Consider the following 17,309-nt stretch of genomic DNA (forward strand, 5'->3'; position numbering starts at 1 on the left):
GATCCTTACATTTTTCTTATTTCACTTGATTTTTGAGCTTTTTATAAGTGGCTTGTATTTACTCTTCCGGGATGTATTTTGTCACTCATTATGTTTCTATGACTCAGTTACATGTAGCTATAGTTCATTCATTTTCACTGCTACATAAAATTCCATGGTGCAAATACAGTAGATCATCGTCCACTGATGGAAGTCTCGGTCATTTCCAGTGGTTTTACTATGTCAAAGACTGTGGCCGTCAACTTCTTCACACGTAGCTTTGGTGCATTTTCCCGGGTTTCCCTGAGGACAACCGCTGATCCCAGTGTGTATGTTACACGTGTCCTTTTCCTCCATAACTCCAATGGGCCTAAGCCCGAACAGTGCCTGATGAAGGCAGCAGCTTGCCCCTTCGGTCCAAGTGTCGATTTCCACCTGAGCCCAAAAGAGGTTATGTTTGGAAGACACACCAACGCTTCTAAGCTCTGCATCAATATGTACGCTTTTCCATTTTCTCCTTGATAAAGCAGCTGTACGCATAAAACCCAACAGGGCCACACAGGTTATGCGCTCACACACAGGTTATTTTCACTGCAGGAACAAAGATGAGTTTTGGGGACCACTCTATGTGGTTTTGGAGACTGCAGCCCCATGAGAGCAGCCTTCAAAGAGGCCAGGACATCTCCCTGGAAGACCAGGAAACACAGGGGGTAGGCACCACCTGACCCCGCACTGAGGGTGCTCCATGGGAAACCAGGCCGGATAAATACATTGCATCCTTTGAAGCCTGCTCTGTTTTGCTTTGTATGGCCCTGTTGATATAAGCTGGATGTTTAAGTTCAAGGCATAAAGAGTAAACGCCTTATCTCATGAAACTCGCCTTAAAGACCCTCTAGTGTCAGCATGACTAACCTGAGGCAGATCTCTGCTTTTCTTCAATTGTTATCTATGGATAATACCTGTTTCTGTATGACTGTAGCCTTTGACATTGATTGATGAGCTATGCCTGTATGCTGTGTACCCCTACACAAACCATTCGCAGTAAAAGCTGTTTGGGAGAAGGGCTGGGGGCATTCCCTGCTAGAGGGAATCACCACCCCCTTTCCCCCTGGAATAAGGTTGTGTCGGGGACAATTTGTTCTCTTCCGCAGCGGCTGAGAGAGGTCTGCGGGACAGGGCATCTCCCACAGATGATGATGTTGCCAGAGCAGGGCTATCTGCTGGCGGGTGGCCCCAGGGCGCAGCGCTTACAACATCCCCCACCAGGCGATGAGCAGACGTCAGATTTCACAAGGCAGTTTGGGAGCACCGACACAAAATGGACACAGGCAGGCTGCATGAAGGTCCAAGGAGGGGTCAAGGGCGGTGAATGGCTCACCCTTTCATTGGCACTTTCCACGTGGCACGGTCCTGGGCTCCCCTCCCCCAACTGTGAGCTCCTGCTAGCCCTCATCAGAGAGTTCAGAAGGTGCTTAATAAATGTTTGTTTAATGCAGGGTGCCGAAAACATGACCGGAGCGTCAGGGCCCCCACATTGAAAACTCCCAGGAGCACGACTCACAGCTGACACGGGTGGTCGGAGGTGCCCCCTCCGGCGACGACAGGCTCTATGCTGACGGCAGAGCGGCCATCAAGCCCCAGCCCGGAGATGCTGGGGAAAAGAGCTCCCTCCGACTCTGTGTCCGCAGCCACAGGCAGCGCTCTTTTCCGCATCTGCTTCTGCTTCTGCCAGGAAATAGGTTTCTCTGGTCACTTCCCTTACCCCGGTTCAGATTGGAGCTCTTGCTTGCTGTGTTTAGCGACCGGCCTGNCACGGGTGGTCGGAGGTGCCCCCTCCGGCGACGACAGGCTCTATGCTGACGGCAGAGCGGCCATCAAGCCCCAGCCCAGAGATGCTGGGGAAAAGACCTCCCTCCGGCTCTGTGTCCGCAGCCACAGGCAGCGCTCTTTTCCGCATCTGCTTCTGCTTCTGCCAGGAAATAGGTTTCTCTGGTCACTTCCCTTACCCCGGTTCAGATTGGAGCTCTTGCTTGCTGTGTTTAGCGACCGGCCTGAACAATAGCTGGGGCTGTTCTGTTCCTGCACTCACTAACAATAGCCAAGCTATTTGTGCAGCTCGGAGAAACAGCAAATAAAAAGACTTTTTTCTCTTCCACAAAAGCAGAGCTGCGGGAGCAACATAATGGCCACTTCCTCTGCCAAGGGACTTGAGTAATGGTTTTCTCTAAAACTGAGTCTTTTTTTTTTTAATGGGAGATGATTAATTATAAACAAGCCATTGGCGAGTATTGCCTGTGCCATTGGCGAGTATTTCCTCCTAATGTATTCCTTCTAGACCCTGAACAGCACTGTGTTAACTAGGCTTTTTAAAGCACTGTATGCAAGATAATCACAAATACTCAGAGGAAATACCACGAGAAAATAAACTTGCTGAAGTCAGAGTGGGCAGTGCTGCCCCTCCCCACCTGCCTCCTCATACTCTGCACCGACCTGAACCACCTCGGAGTCAGACCCTGATGCCGGGTGGCCACAGGGAGCCCCGTGGCTTTTCTGTGAGGAGGAAGGAGCGATGTTCACAGCATGCCCTCCTGGTATCTCTGTCCCCTCACTTGGTGAGGGGACAGGAGATGATTTCTTTCCCTTCATCTTCCTGTAGTTTTTTAATGTTCTGTAAGTTGCTTGTATAACTCTTACAATGAATATATATATTTAAAACAAAAAATCTGGGTATGTCCAAGTTATGATGTCTAGGACTGAGGGCTCAAGGCAGTGGGCGGAGGGTGGGGGCAGAGGGCGGAGGTGGAGCTGAGCATGTGGGCACCAGGAATAGGGGTGGAGTAAGGGTGGATTTTTCAGGACAAGCAGCTCCAAGAGCACCACCCAGGCCTGAAAGTGGCCATCCCTCCACCCCTTGCAGCTGTGGGTTCTGTCACTCTCTCTGTAGTCTATACCCCTAGCCCTCAGCTCTGCGGGCCTGGTCCTCTAGAGGACATAAGGTCACCATCTCAACCCATCTGCCACTATTTGTTCCCTGGAATCTGCCAGGCCTCACTGACAAAGAAGAGACGGCAGGCAACAGGTGAGGAGAGTGCGCGCTCCTGAGAGCACCCCTTTCTGCTCCTCGCGGAGGTGCCCCAGCCCTACCAGCAGCCCTGCCCTGGGCGATGGGGCCATGGCAGGGAGGGGCTGGCCTGGCACACCCTGACACTCAGCAAAGAGCACACTACTTAACATTTGTACTTGAGCAACTGCTCAGCCATCTGAGGCCAGGGTTGCAGGCCTGTTCTTGTCAAGAATTCAAGAAGTTTTGTGCACCCATCAGGTGCAAGGCCAAAAATTGCTAATCTAGGTGACAGACCTGATAGCTATCGAAGATCCACTATGCACTGACATGCCTCTCCACCTCTTCCAGATCACAATCTTATTTAACCTCCACAGACCCCATAGAGAACTTAAAACTACCTATAACACAGGCCACCCTGGCATATTAAGGGAGTCGTGAGGGTGAAATCATTCAAAAGGGCCGTGGGCAGGGGCCCCAAGGGAAGAGACGTGTGAACAGGGCCTTGAGAAGCGAGTGGGAGTTTGATGAGTGGGGCCTCAGGGAGCAGCATTCTATGAGAAGGGACCAGGGGGCAAAAAGAAGCAAGAACCCAGGAGAGGCAGGTAGCTGGTGTTCTCCACAGGATGACACTTTCCACCCGTGTACAGTCTCACTGTGATTTATTTCATGTCAAGTCCAACTCCAAGAGCAGGAGGCAGACTGGCACAGAGGAAACAGCTCTGTGTTCTCAGAAGACCAGAGTTCTATTTCTGGTCTTGCCAATGACTTGGGCGGCCCTGGGCGCCTCACGGCCCCTGGCACAGCCCGACTAGCCCTCCCTGTGAGATGAGGGTTCCAACTGCAATCTGAAGCTCCCTGCTGCCCCCGTTCCTACTGTCTTGCCTCTTAACGTACAAGTAATTAGAGCTCTGAGGCCCAGAAGCACGTGTGTGTCTGTTTGTCTCAGTCACTGCCCGAAAACACATAATTAATCTATGGACTCACTGTTCTAACAGTTAATGATTTTTGGAGAGGAATGACAGCCAGGTCATCCCAGTGCCCTCACACAAAAGCTTCTCCCATTTCTGGAGAGCTCTGGGAGAAACTCCCACACCCTCCCTCACTATCTACTCCTTAAGGGAAGGAGAGTTTAGGTCCTCATCACCCCTGGCAACAGATCCCACACACCAGCCTGATGCCCACGTCATCCCACCCCTGGGGCACTGGGCCCGCACCACTGTGACAACCCTCAAGCCAGGACTTTGCAGCCCAGCCCTGAGAATGGGGTTCTTCCCCATTCTGAATCTAAGTAAGGTTGGGTGCCAGAAAGCAAAGCAGCTTTGTTGTTTTTCTATTTTTTCCCCTCTTCAAGTAAACTTGCAATGTCAATAACCAGAGAAAAAAGCACACAGAGACATATTTCTCAACTCTCTCGCAGCTTGCTGTTGCTCTTGCCAGCAAAAACAAGTTCAGGTCCCTGGCCCCAATTATGTAAGCAGTGAACCAGCTGCCCAGTGAGCCACTGGGGACACGGCTTTAGCACAGGCCTGCTAATCCCACCGCCCTGCATTCTGAGCAGAGATGCGGGCCCACAGGGCCTGCGGGGTGGCCGGCAGCACAGGAGGCCTCTGGCCTCTCAGGTTGCAGAGACACAAGATAGCAGAAGAGGTCACAGGGGATTAAAGGTCCCATCTCAGAGGTAAAGGAGAAGGCTGTTGAGAAGTCTCCAGAAGAATGTGGGCCCTTCATGTCCAAACGGAAACAAATGCAGAATTTGGCCCCACGGGGCCCCAGACCAGTTCCCAGGGCTCACCCCCCTCCCTGCCTTCCCAACCTAAGGCCTGGGACCAGCCTCCCAACTTCCAATGTAATAATAATCATAGCATTCATTAACATTCATTAGCATTTACCGCCACGTACCTGTGCTTTACCTGAGAGCTCTCCACACCTTACAACAGCCCTGCATGTGGAAGGCTTGGCCCCACTCCACTGCTGAGGCAGGGAAGTTCAGAGAAGTGACGGACTTGCCCATAAGCTTACAGTTAGTGAAGGAGGGAGTCTGGCCCAAGCCTCCACCTTGCCAGGGCCAGGTGTCACTCTGTGCTCCAGCCCCAGGCCCTCCTTTCCGGGCTGCCCACAACCCTGCGTCTCTCCCTGCCTCCCAGTTTCCACTGCCCTTCTCTTCTCATGCTTGTCCACCCTCCACAGAGCCCCGGGAAGGGGGGTCTGTGCTGCGGGATGTGTGTTGGTGGGCAGGAGAGGCAAGCTCTGCCACACCGAGTATCTGCAGAAGGGTCTCTTCCCAGAGCCAGCAGCCTAGCACCCTTGACCTTTCAACCCCTCCCCTGACAGCAGCACTCAAATGACTAGTCAGAGTTTCAAAGTGCCCCCACCTCTGACCCTCACCAGGTCACCCACTCTCTTCCCCCACAGCCCCCGGAATGCCCTCCTCTGTCTCTAGGGAGAGGCCAGCCCTCAGGGTCTAAGCTACGGCCCCTGCCAAGTTCAGAAACTCAGCTCCCAGCGCCACCCAACCCAGTCCCTCTTCTTGGATTGCCGGCCCCACTGGCAGCCCCCGCCCTCCTCACTAATGTGTTTGCACTCCTGTGCCTGCTTGTATCTACCCTGTATTGGGTGGTGTCAGTGTTTGCCTTGGCACAGCCTTTCCTATCCTTCCGCCCAATGGCCTGCATACTACCTGGAGAGAGGCAGCCTTGGAGGCTTTCTGGACCCACAGAGCGGTAGTGCTGGCTGCTGCATCAGGGACTAGCATATGACCAATCCTCAAGAGAAAAACACTTAATCCTCCTCTGGCAGCATCAGCGGTAATCAGCTGGCCCAGGCCCAGAGGTCTGGCCTGGATCACCTCTCAGAGAATATAAACTAACTAGAGGAAAAGCTGTCTAAGGAGGGCAAACAATCCAACTCCCCTACCCCCACCAAGCCCCAGGAAGCAGATGAAGAAATTAAGGCAAGACTGAGCATGGGGTGAAGAAAGGCATGGATGCCCACATGGGGACACACGCGGGACCCAGGTCCACAGCGCAACTGAGTTCGGGCTACAGGGGCGAAGGGCTATTTTGCCCTTAAAAGGGATTCGGGACAATCTGCCCTTTTTTACAGGAGCACCAGGGCCCAGTCAGGCAGCCAGTGTGTCATGTAGCTAGGACTGGAGCCCTGGAGCCCTGGGCCCTGAGCCTGAGGGCCCTGAGCCCTCAGTCATGCTTGGCCCAGGGCCTGTGGCCCACACCTTCCCTACAGAAGGGCACAAAGGGACCTGTCTTCCCACCGGAAGGCTAACCAGGAGCCTGACCCCTATGAGGACTTTTTTCTGTGTTTGCGGAGGGGGCTTGGCAAGGGGGAGCAGGAAGAAAGGACCTGATATATGGCCCCATCTCATCCTGAACATGTCCAGCACCGTCTCCTACCCTTTCACATATGAGGAAGCAAAGCTACACATGGACGAAGTCAGGAAGCGGAGGTGTGGGAGGGAGTGACTGGAGGGAACCCCAGGGTAGGCTCCGGGCCAGTCATGTTCCGCCCTGTATCTCCATGGGGATTACACAGGTAAGCGGTTTATGGCAGTTCATCCAGCTCTCAGAACCTTGCCGAGGGCACTCTCCTCTAGGCGTGTTACACTGCAATGCACACTCTTACAAAGGACCTCGAGTGCCCCCTCCTGCACTCTCACCTCTGCCCAAGCTCAGGCCTGTGTCCCCCTTGCCACCCCACGTGCCATGAGGTCGTGGAAACAGTTCGGAATGGACGAGCAGGCACACCTGTCCTCAGTGAAGCTGTGAACCTGATTCCAGCCTTCCTGTGGGGTTATAATACGCTTCAAAGTTTGGTAGGGCTAATTCCCCTCCCATTTCTCTGCTTTTCCAGAACTGTCCTGGCTATCCTTGCCTATTTACTCTTCCATCTGAACTTGAGAATCAGCTTGCCTAGTTTTAAAAAGTCCTGTTGGTATTTTTATTGGGATCAAGAAAATTTAGAGTCTAACTTAGGGAACACGAGCCTATTTGCAATGCCGAGTCTTCCTACGTCGGAACAGGGGAGGCCTGTGCAGGAAAGTGTAAAGCCACCATAACTGAAACAGTGTGCCACTGGCCCACGGACAAACAACACTATGGAAGATGCTAGAAAATTCAGAAGTAATAGTAACCAAAAATAGCCTGGTCTGCACTACTAAACTGTATCATTTAATTTTTTTAATCCTCACCCAAGGATGTGTTTATTGATTTTAGAGAGAGAGAAAGAGAGAAACATTGACGTGAGAGAGAAACATCCATGGGTTACCTGAGACCTTTTGATGCACAGGATAATGTTACGACCAACTGACCCACCCAGCCAGGGCTGAACTGTACACTTTAAAAATGTCTAAGATGACAAATTTTATGCAACTCATATTTTCCCACAATTTTTAAAAACTAGCTTAGTCTGATTGTTAGCTACACACACCCACTGTCCCAAATGCACCCGGATCACCTAACTGGGCCCTCCCAACAGTCCATCTTACAGAGCAGAACACTGCCATACAGCTGATCAGGGGTGAGCCAGGTCCCAAACCCAGGCCATTGGGTTTCAGAACTTGTCTTTAACTACCTGCTATGCTGAGAAACAGTATAAAACCAAGTACACACAGTGATCTGATAGATTTGAAAAGTGACTTTTAAAATCAGTAGAGAAAAGACTCAATAAACTGTAAAGGAACAATAGGTTCCACTGGAGAAAAAGTTAGAGCCATACCTCATTCCTCACTCTATGAGAAACGAAAATAGATCAAATGTTTCAATATAAAAAACTTTTAAGTACCAGAAAAACAAATTAGAATCTTTCAAAGTAATATTGACATATGGAAGACTTTATTAAGTATGACATAAAACCTAGAAGTCATTAAAAACCCTGATATATTGAACTACTTTTTTAAAAATTTGTGTGGCAAAACCCATCTTCTGCCAGGAAAAAAAGAGTCAAAAGACAAATAACAAGTTGGAGAAAAAATTCACAACTTGTATCACAGATGAAGAACTAAGATTCTTAATATATTAAGAGCTCCTGTGAACAGTAAAAAAAAGACCAACCACCCATTTTTTAAATGAGCAATGAATATAAATAGGCAGTTTATGTAAGTTAGATTATGCAAAGGTTTCTTTTTTCTATATTGTTTCTTTTTTACATATATTTTATTGATTATGCCATTAGTTGTCCCACTTCCCCCTTCATTCCCCTCCACCCTACACACCCTCTCCCTCCCACATTCCCCCCCTTTAGTTCATGTCCATGTGTCTTAAGTTCTTTAGCTTCTACATTTCCCATACTATTCTTGCCCTCCCCCTGTCTATTTTCTACCTACCATCTATGCTACTTATTCTCTGTACCTTTTCCCCTCCTCCTCCTCCCACTCCCCTGTTACTAACTCTCCATGTGATCTCCATCTAGTTGTTACCTTAGTTTGCTAATAATTGTGAGTTTGCTGTCATTTTACTATACATGGTTTTTATCTTCTTTTTCTTAGATAAGTCCCTTTGACATTTCGTAAAATAAGGGCTTGGTGCTGACGAACTTCTTCAACTTGACCTTATCTGAGAAGCACTTTATCTGCCCTTCCATTTTAAGTGATAGCTTTGCTGAATATCGCAATCTTGGCTGTAGGTACTTGCCTTTCATGACTTGGAATACTTCTTTCCAGCCCCTTCTTGCCTGTAAGGTCTCTTTTGAGAAATCAGCTGACAGTCTGATGGGAACTCCTTTGTAGGTTACTGTCTCCTTATTTCTTGCTGCTTCTAGGATTCTCTCCTTCATTTTAATCTTGGCTAATGTAATGATGATGTGCCTTGGTGTGTTCCTTCTTGAGTCCACCTTCTTTGGGACTCTCTGAACTTCCTGGATTTCCTGGAAGTCTATTGCCTTTGCCAGATTGGGGAAGTTCTCCTTATTATTTGTTCAAGTAAGTTTTCCACTCGTGGCTGTTTCTCTTCCCCTTCTGGTTCCCCTTCTGGTACCCCCTATAATTCAGATGTTGGAACATTTAAAGATGTCCTGGAGGTTCCTAAGCTTGTTGTCATTTTTTTGAATTCTTGTTTCTTCATTCTGTTCTGGTTGAATGTTTCTTCCTTCCTTCTGGTCCACTCCATTGATTTGAGTTCCAGTTTCCTTCCCATCACTATTGGTTCCCTGTGCATTTTGCTTCATTTCACTTAGTGTAGCCTTCATTTGTTCATTTAATTTGTGACTAAAATCACCCAGTTCTGTGAGCATCCTGATCACCAGCATTTTGAACTGTGCATCTGATATGTTGGCTATTTCTTGGTTACTTAGAAGCACTGGCTCTGGGGCTTTGAGCTGTTTTTCTACTTGAGCCATAATGTTTTGGTCCGTTCCCACCTGTTACGTATGAGGGGCAGAGTCTTAGATGTTCACCAGGGTGGGGCAACTCAAGTGGCTGGGTTGTGACTCTGTGTGCGGGGGCGGGGCCCGAGAGGGGAAAAAATGGCATTTTGCTCCGCTCTCTGTTGCACCTCAGTTCCTTCCCCTGCTTCCCCCAAGCAAACTGGGCCTTTCTGGTACTGACTCCCATGTGGGTGGGCCTGCACGTGCTCTAGGATCCTGTGCGTCTCTCCGACAAACTTTCCTGTGAGGGTGGTAGTCTCTCCCTGCGCCTCAACCCCCACAAATGTTTTCAATCAGTGTTTTGAGGCTTTATTTCCCAGCGCTAGGACCCTGGGTTGTGTGATCTGTCTCACTCCCCAGTTATCTGCATGCAATTGTGGGACCACTGCCCGTCAGCCAGCCACTTTGCACACGGTGCCCCACTTCTCAATCGCCGCCTTGCTGGGTCTGCCATGGCCACCCCACACCCAGGGTTCGCCAGCCGCAGCCTGGGTGCCCAGGGTCCACCCAGAGTGCCTTGCGTGCCCAGTGTCACTACCTCCTGTGCCGTGACCCTTCTCTGCTCAGCAGCCCGACTCCGCCCTGCTTACCAGTCTGGGTAAATGTGTCTATTTTAACCTCTTGGTTGTCGGACTTTTCTATAGAGTTCAGTTTTTTCAGTTTTGGTTGTTACTTTGTTTCTAAATTTTTGTTGTCCTTATTTTGGTTGTTCGAGGAGGAATAGTGTGTCTACCTATGATTCCATCTTAGCCAGAAGTCCACAAATGTTTCTTAAAAATGCAAAAATTGGCCCTGGCTGGGTAGCTCAGTTGGTCAGAAAATCATCCCAATGCACCGAAGTTACAGGTTCAATCCCTGGTCAGGGTACATACTAGAAGCAACCAATGAATGCATAAATAAGTGGAACAACTATCGATGTTTCTTTCCCCCGCCTCTCTCTCCCCCCTCCCTTTCCTCTCTCTCTAAAATCAATAAGCATATCCTTGGGAGAAGATTTAAAAAAAAAAAGGAAACTGGGCAAATAAACTCAATGTGTTCATACAATGAAATATCAAAAAATGAAAGAGGAAGTTCTTTATTTAATAGAAATAAGTAAACTTTTCTTAGTCCATTGGGTGCAGTAGTCAAGAGTTCAAGCCCAGGATTCAGACACACCCAAGTTCAAACTCTAGGTCAGCCACTTACTGGCTGTGTGATGTTGTTGGTCTAGTTTCTCACCTCTTTAGGCCTCATTTTTTCCATCTATAAAATGGAACTAATAATAATAGCTACTTCAAAGCGTTGTCACAAGAATTACATTAGATAATTAATGTTAAAACCTTAGTACTATTTTTAGGACATACCTAATCTCTCAAAAACCATGAACAATTATAATTATTATTCACACTACATTAGTGCATCTTTCCCCTTTTCTATGAAAAAGTATTAATTTAATAGCTTTGCCCTCCTCCCACCAAAACAGGCTCCTGGGATCAGTTACAACTATCGAGCACCCACTACTGTTTGTTAGGGTCTAGACACCTGTTCTTGCCGAGGCTCGAGGTGATTCGCCCCCAAGGTGGGCTGGCTGGTGAAGTGAGCAGCCAGCAGGCAGGCCCGGGTTGTCCAACCACTAGGCTGTTTTCACTTTGCTGCACCAGCTGCCTCTCTTAGAGAGGGAGAAAGCTCACTTATAGTGACATATGGTTCAAAACATTCTCCTGACTCAAAGTGCTATGAATGAATGAACATGGGGTTACGGCGCAAAGGCTGAAATATACACTGCGGCCTTTTAGTATACTCAGTACTGAAGAGAAGGCAGCACACACTTCCTGGGACGAAAGTGGGGCCACCCCTGCCGTACCAGTGGGTGTGGTATCGAGGAGGACACTCTGAAGAGAGATGACCTTAAGGTCCCCATCCTTTAAAGAGTGGGAGTTGTTAGTGACACAGTGATACGGTGAAAGTAGCAAGGTTCAGAGCCTGGTCTGTCACTTCCTTGCTGTGCGACCTTGAGCAAGTTAGTTACCTTCTCTGAGCTTCTGCTTCTGCTTCCTCTTGCCTACTCTGGGGAATTGCTCCAGCAATTCTCACCTCCCTTTCTGTGTCAATTTTTGGTCTCTACTAGATCATTTCCATCAACACGCAAGACTCCCAAATTCAAACCTCAAGCTCAGTCCTCATTCTCAAACTCCAGACTCCTGTATCTAACTCCTCAGCGTCTTCTCCTGGTTTTCTAGATACCTCAGTGGCAACATGTCCAAAACTGACCCCATCACCTCCAATAAAACCTTGCCTGTCTTACTACCTCCCCCGTCGGCACAATGGCTGTAACCCCCTCTCACCTAAGGCTGCTGGGAAGGGTAAAGGAGGTCACAGACGCAGTGTCCAGCACAGTTCTGTGTACACAGCTGGCACTCAATATGCAACAGACACTGTCATCACCGTCATGAAGAGGGCAAAGACCAAAAGATGTTTTTCAGAAAAGGAAATTGGGAGGTGGAGGGGAATGAGAACTGGTGCTAGGGGACAGCCTGGATGACAGCCTCTGGGACACACACCTAAGGGTAGAGCCCTCGGGCTAAGCTGGCAGGGACTGGGGGCGGGGGGAGCAGGGGAGCCCACTGAGGTGCGGCTGAAAGTCAAGGCCGAACCCAGGACCATGCAGAAAAATCCCTGACTCTGCCAGAGCCTTGGGACCTCTCTGGATCTCAAGGCCAGAGACAAGATTAGACCACACAGGTCAACTACCCGAAAGAAGCTCCCTGGGCCACACCAGACAGAAAGATCAAAGCTTCTCTTCGCTGCGTTCCCCTGGCCCCTGCAGCCCTCAAGGATTCTCTCCTGAAGACTTGAGCCTCAGTGACAGTTCATGACCTGACAAAGTGATATGAACCAATCCAAGGAGCCCCATGGCTGAGGCCTGGGCTCCCCAGAGACAGCTGCAGCTTCACCAGGGCCACCCACAGGTAATGCCAGAGGAGGCAGGAATTTTCCTGCCCAAGATGAGAGTAACAAGGAGGAAATTCTGAAGGGTCCTAAACTAAATTACAGCTGGAGGGTGGGAGGGAGAGACAAGAGAAGTTAATCAGTTATCAATTGCAGGACGACCAGCGAAAGTTTGCGCATGCTCTCCAGAGTGTGTTGGAACAGTGAGTTAACTTTCAGGTGACTATTTTCACAATTATCTAAAGCAAACAGGCAGGCGTTTCCAACCACCAGGCTCCCATTTCTTGCTCCGCGTGAACTGTCCAGACTGTTGCCCACCCCAGTCCAAAGGAGCACACACTCCTTACAGGCTCCCACCTTCCCCACCCTCGGCACCCACAGCCAGTGTCAAAACGACTTACATCTCTTCCTTCCCTCCCGCCCCAATACAACATACGAATGTGTCGAGGGCCCAGGAGGGCAGACCCTGCCCACTGGGGGCGGTTTCGCCCACACGCCTAGCACCTGGTCCTTCCCTGCCAGCATTTAGCTCCATAAACACTTTTGCTTCAGAAAAGCTTTTGGCTGTGGAAGTGTTTTGGTTGACAGGTACATAAGGAATCTCTAAATAGTTTTATATTTCCTTCAGGCCTTCATTCACATAACCATCTCGGTGAAAACTCCCCTGGCTTCCCCCCGAAGGGATCCATTGAACCTGCCCCCTCAACACAAACGCACGACTCCTAACTCCCCCAATCCCCCAATCCCTCCACGTGGAGTCATTCTTCCTCCTCTGCCTGGGCCACAATCACACTACATATTTCATTTGCATCCTCACTGGAACGAAGCTCCCACGAGGCAGGAGAGTTCGTCTGCTTTGCTCCCGGCTGTATCTATAGCTCTTAGCACAGAGCCTGGAACCCAGCAGCGGTTGAAAACACTTTTTCAAACGAATGAATTATTGGCTACTCCTCTTTAAGCACTTGCTCTGCACCAGGGACTTCTTCTAAAATACAGTCTGGCCCGTTTTCCCCTTCCACTCTGTACGGTCATGTAATTACCTGTGTTTTCCGGGTGAGAACAGGGGTTCTGAGCGGTGAGACCACTCGCCCAAGCTCACACCCTTTCTGCGTGGCAGGGCAGGCAGGGGTCTGCCTGGCGCCACAGCCTCAGCCACCACCCAGACCAGACAAGCTGCGTTCGGGTGCAGGAGGAAAGAAGGACTAGACAGGGACAAAGGAAGAAGCAACAGGAAGCCTCTGGAAGTTCTCCCGAGCCCGCGAAGGAAAATGCCTTTCATCTCTTCTGTCCGGCTCAGAGGCCTTTAGTCACGGGTGCTGTCGAGCACTTGACACGCGGCTAGCGCAACTAAGAAACCACACTTTCAATTTGATTTCATATCAATTAACTTAAATTTACATAGCCATACTTAGCAAGCAGCTACCATGTTAGAGAGGAGAGCTGTAGCCTTTAAGACTGACCTGGAAAAGCCCGGGTTCGTGACAGGAATCCTGTCCCTCACAGGGCTGGTGGCCTGCAGGCCTGCTGAGACAGCAGCAAGGAAAGGAGAGGGGTGCATGTTCACAACTGCGGGAACCCAGGCCACCTTGGGTGACCCCCACCCTGAGAGGGGAGGCTTTGCTGGCCCAGTCCCAGGATGAAGTGACGGGGCCGGGGTCGAGGTGCCTGCTGCCTGGGGTCTTGGTCCTCAGTCAGAGCGGCTTCCTCCCCACCCCCACCCCCAGACAGTTCATCATCAAGTGGTGGGTACTGAGCAGGGCATGTCACATGGCTGAGTTTCCTCAGTCCCTCTCAGGGATTGACACCCAACCACATTCAAGCTCCTTTAAGGCAGAGTCTGGGTGGCTGACCACACACAGGCCCCATAGGGTTTACACGGACTCAACAAAAGTTTGCTGCACTCAATACTCAAGGACAGAGCCAAAGCAGGAGCAGGTTTCCAGCTGGTGGAAGCCGCGGCCCCTGGCAGGGGCTTTAGTTCAGTTCCTCAATCTCGCTGTTTGGCCAGCCATCCTCAAACTTGCCGATCACAAAGGACATTTGTTGAAAAAGACATTTCCCAAGATTCATTCCCAGATATTTCTCTTGGGTATATCTGGAGCCAAGAATCGGCATTTGGGCTTGCCCCCAGCCCCACCCTCTTTCTCTTTCTCGCTCTCTCTCTCTCATACACACACACACCAGTTCTGATGCAATCAGACCCAGAACTAATCCTTTGAGAAATACTGATGCAGGCTGAGGGCAGGAAAGTGGGTAGACATGGAGGGCAGGAAGAAATCGCCTGAAAGGCAAGCTCAGAGCTGAGCCAGGAATTTGAATGACAGCAAGGTATGTGTGTGTGTTCGGTGTGCTGTCACTCTGCAGAAGGCAGCAGGAGACCCTGAGTCACCCGGGCGCAGCCCGGGTCCATGGCCAGTGCATGTGAGCTCCAGGGTGTGTGGGCAGCACCCCCCCACCAAGGAAGGCAGGTCTGCTGGCTGTAAGACCCCACCGCCCGGAGAGCCCGTGGACCTCCCCTGCAGACCCACTCCAGCTGCTGCTCACCCTTGGCCCCTCACTTCTCCAAAACAAGATATCTCAGTCATTTGCTCCATGCTTCCTGTACAATGTCTTTATTTTTACTCTCAAGTTTGTGGGCTGCGTCTGCGTGGGTGTAAGAGGGGAGTTGGGTATTTTCTACTTCTCTGCATTTTCCTTCTGAACTGCGAGGGCTTTCACTTCCTCCCCAAATTCTCAGTTCTGCCTTAAATTCACAGCCTGTCCACGCCTTGAGACCACCTTGTCCACCCCGCCTGGGCACCAGAGAAATGGAGAAACGATGGCCACTGGCTGCCCTCACAGCGCCTAACCGCTCAGGAGTGCAGTGATTCCAGAGAGGTAGCAGTAACCCCCTGGGGTAGGGGCCCTGGCTGCGGTGTGAGCAGCAGCAGAGGCAGGGAGGGGAGCCTTGCTCCCTCCTGCCAGGAGCCTCAACTCTGCCTCGCATCCCTCTGCCACCATGATGGGCAAGCCCGGGCCTCCACTTCCCTTCCCCGGGCTCTTCTGCCCCAGCGCTCAGCCAGCCAGGGGTCACGCTCAGCTTGGCACCAACCACCCCTCAGCTCTTCCTGCTGTGCTAGTTCTACATTTGGGAGTCTTGGGGACCTGCTGCACTGGAACTCAGGGGCACGGAGGGGTGGGCCTCTCCCACCCCAAGCTCTCTGAACCTCAGTCTCCTCTCTGAAACAAGGTTCGAGCATACTAGACCCAGTGGAGACTTAGAAAACATGCCTTAAAGCACAGGAGCCTCAACCAGCAGCGCCTCCATGCAATGGAGGAACCGGCCCCCAGCTCCAGAGCGCTATCTCCCAGCGGGGACATCAGCCTGCCCCCTTGGTTTTCCGCTTTGTCTCCAGAGAAGTCCTCAGACCCTAAAATAAACCTCTGGAGAGGCAGTGGCCCAGCTGGACTGGACAGACTAGACCCAGAGTCGGGCACCCTGCCAGGGGCAGATTACAGTCAACAGGAGCAAAAGTGCCCCCTGGCCTCTGCCTCACCCCTCCTCCTGTCCTCTGGAAGTGGAGTCCAGTGTGTACCAGCCTCAAGGCGTCCCCATCCCTGGCCATCATCCTTCCCACTTAGGTTCAAGTCCCAGGGCTGGGCACACAGCTTGTAGAGCTGGTGTCTGCGGAAGCCTGTGCAAGCAGCCAGAGGGTCGTGACTCAGCGCCCATGAAGTCAGTCCCTTCAACAGTCAGGGCGCTGTCATCCACACATACAGCTAGGGGGCTGAGGGGAGAGCCAGGCAAGGTGCCCCCCGAACCGAAGCTGAGGCTGGAGGGGTGCCTTAGGCGGGAACTCCACCCCGCTGGGGTATTTCCCCTCAGAGTCACCAAGTACCCAGTTGTGTAAGGAACACTGGAAGGAGACCGGAGAATCGGGTTTCTGAGAACACACCAAGTCCTGCGAGTAGACCACAGGGTGCTTCCCGGCCGCAGGGCAGTCTCAGCAGAGACCGCACCTCCGAAGGCGCAGGACGCAGCAGGGAGCACGGGCGCCCCCCGCCCGCGACGGAACAGCTGGGCCACTCGGAGCCCGCACCTTGTGCCCGCGGGAACCCAAGCTAGCCTTCACCCCTCCTTTCCTTCCTCAGGCCGCTCACCAGCCCCCATCTGCGGCGGCCACAGCGGTTTCCCCCACCCGCCAGTTGGCCCAGCCCTCCAGGTGCGCGCGAGGCCCTTACCCAGCGCGGGGCAGACCCCTGGGACCAGTGCCGCCCCCGGCGCGGCCAGCAGGGCGGTGAGCAGGGCGCAGCGGATCGCCAGCATGCTTTCTCCTTGGCTAGTGGCCCATAGTTCCAGACGGGCAGGCGGACGAGCGGGCGGGTCGGGACCAGGCGACCGGGGCGGGGCGGCGGCGGGCGGGCTCAGGCACCTAGGGCAGCCCCCATCCCTGGGGGGCCCGCGCTCGGCGCGCAGGGCGAGTCCTCGAGCCCCGCGCGGTGCCCGGCTGGGCTCCTTCTGGCCGAGCTCTGTGTCAGTGCGACTTCCCACTTGCACGTGACTCAGAGCCGCGGACAGTCCAGGCAACGCAGGAAAACATTTGAGGAACTCGCGCTGGGGCGTCTCTGGGCCGCCCCAAGGTGCAGTTACGAAAGCCGGAGCGGATGGCGCAACAGCCCCGCGCCCCGACCGATCACAGGCTTCCTGCCAGGGCGCCACACCTGAGTCCCAGGGCTGGAGACCCCGAGCCCGGGGCGGGGGGGGGGGGGGGGGGGGGGGGGGGGGGGGGGATGGGCAGGGCCCCTCCCCTAGGTTCCATTGATGAGAGGAGGGGATTTAGCCAACACTGGTCGTTTTTGATTTTTGGTTTCGTGAACTGGATGACGCTGTGAATGGAGCACCTGGAGAGCTCTGGAGGAGGCCATGCGCCCCTCGCCATCACTGTCAAGCATGCTGCTGCGCCGGGTGCCCCAGAATCTCCCAGGC

The 17,309-nt window shown here is 52.1% G+C and overlaps 1 protein-coding gene across 2 annotated transcripts in view; it reads right to left on the reverse strand.

Moving 5' to 3' along the window:
- IL6R (interleukin 6 receptor) overlaps positions 1 to 17,006 on the reverse strand; it is a 53,654-nt gene extending 36,648 nt beyond the window's left edge. The window contains exon 1 of one of the 2 annotated variants that reach the window (XM_037050650.1): positions 16,565 to 17,006. In XM_037050650.1, coding sequence (XP_036906545.1) covers positions 16,565 to 16,649 — 85 coding nt within the window. In that variant the 5' untranslated portion in view covers positions 16,650 to 17,006. The remainder of the gene's footprint in view (positions 1 to 16,564) is intronic. The other variant, XM_037050649.1, reaches the window with a different exon arrangement.
- Positions 17,007 to 17,309: the final 303 nt, after the last annotated feature.

The sequence above is a fragment of the Sturnira hondurensis genome, unplaced genomic scaffold (genome assembly GCF_014824575.4).
Source record: "Sturnira hondurensis isolate 20B ecotype Veracruz unplaced genomic scaffold, ASM1482457v3 Scaffold0006829, whole genome shotgun sequence".
NCBI lineage: Eukaryota > Metazoa > Chordata > Mammalia > Chiroptera > Phyllostomidae > Sturnira > Sturnira hondurensis.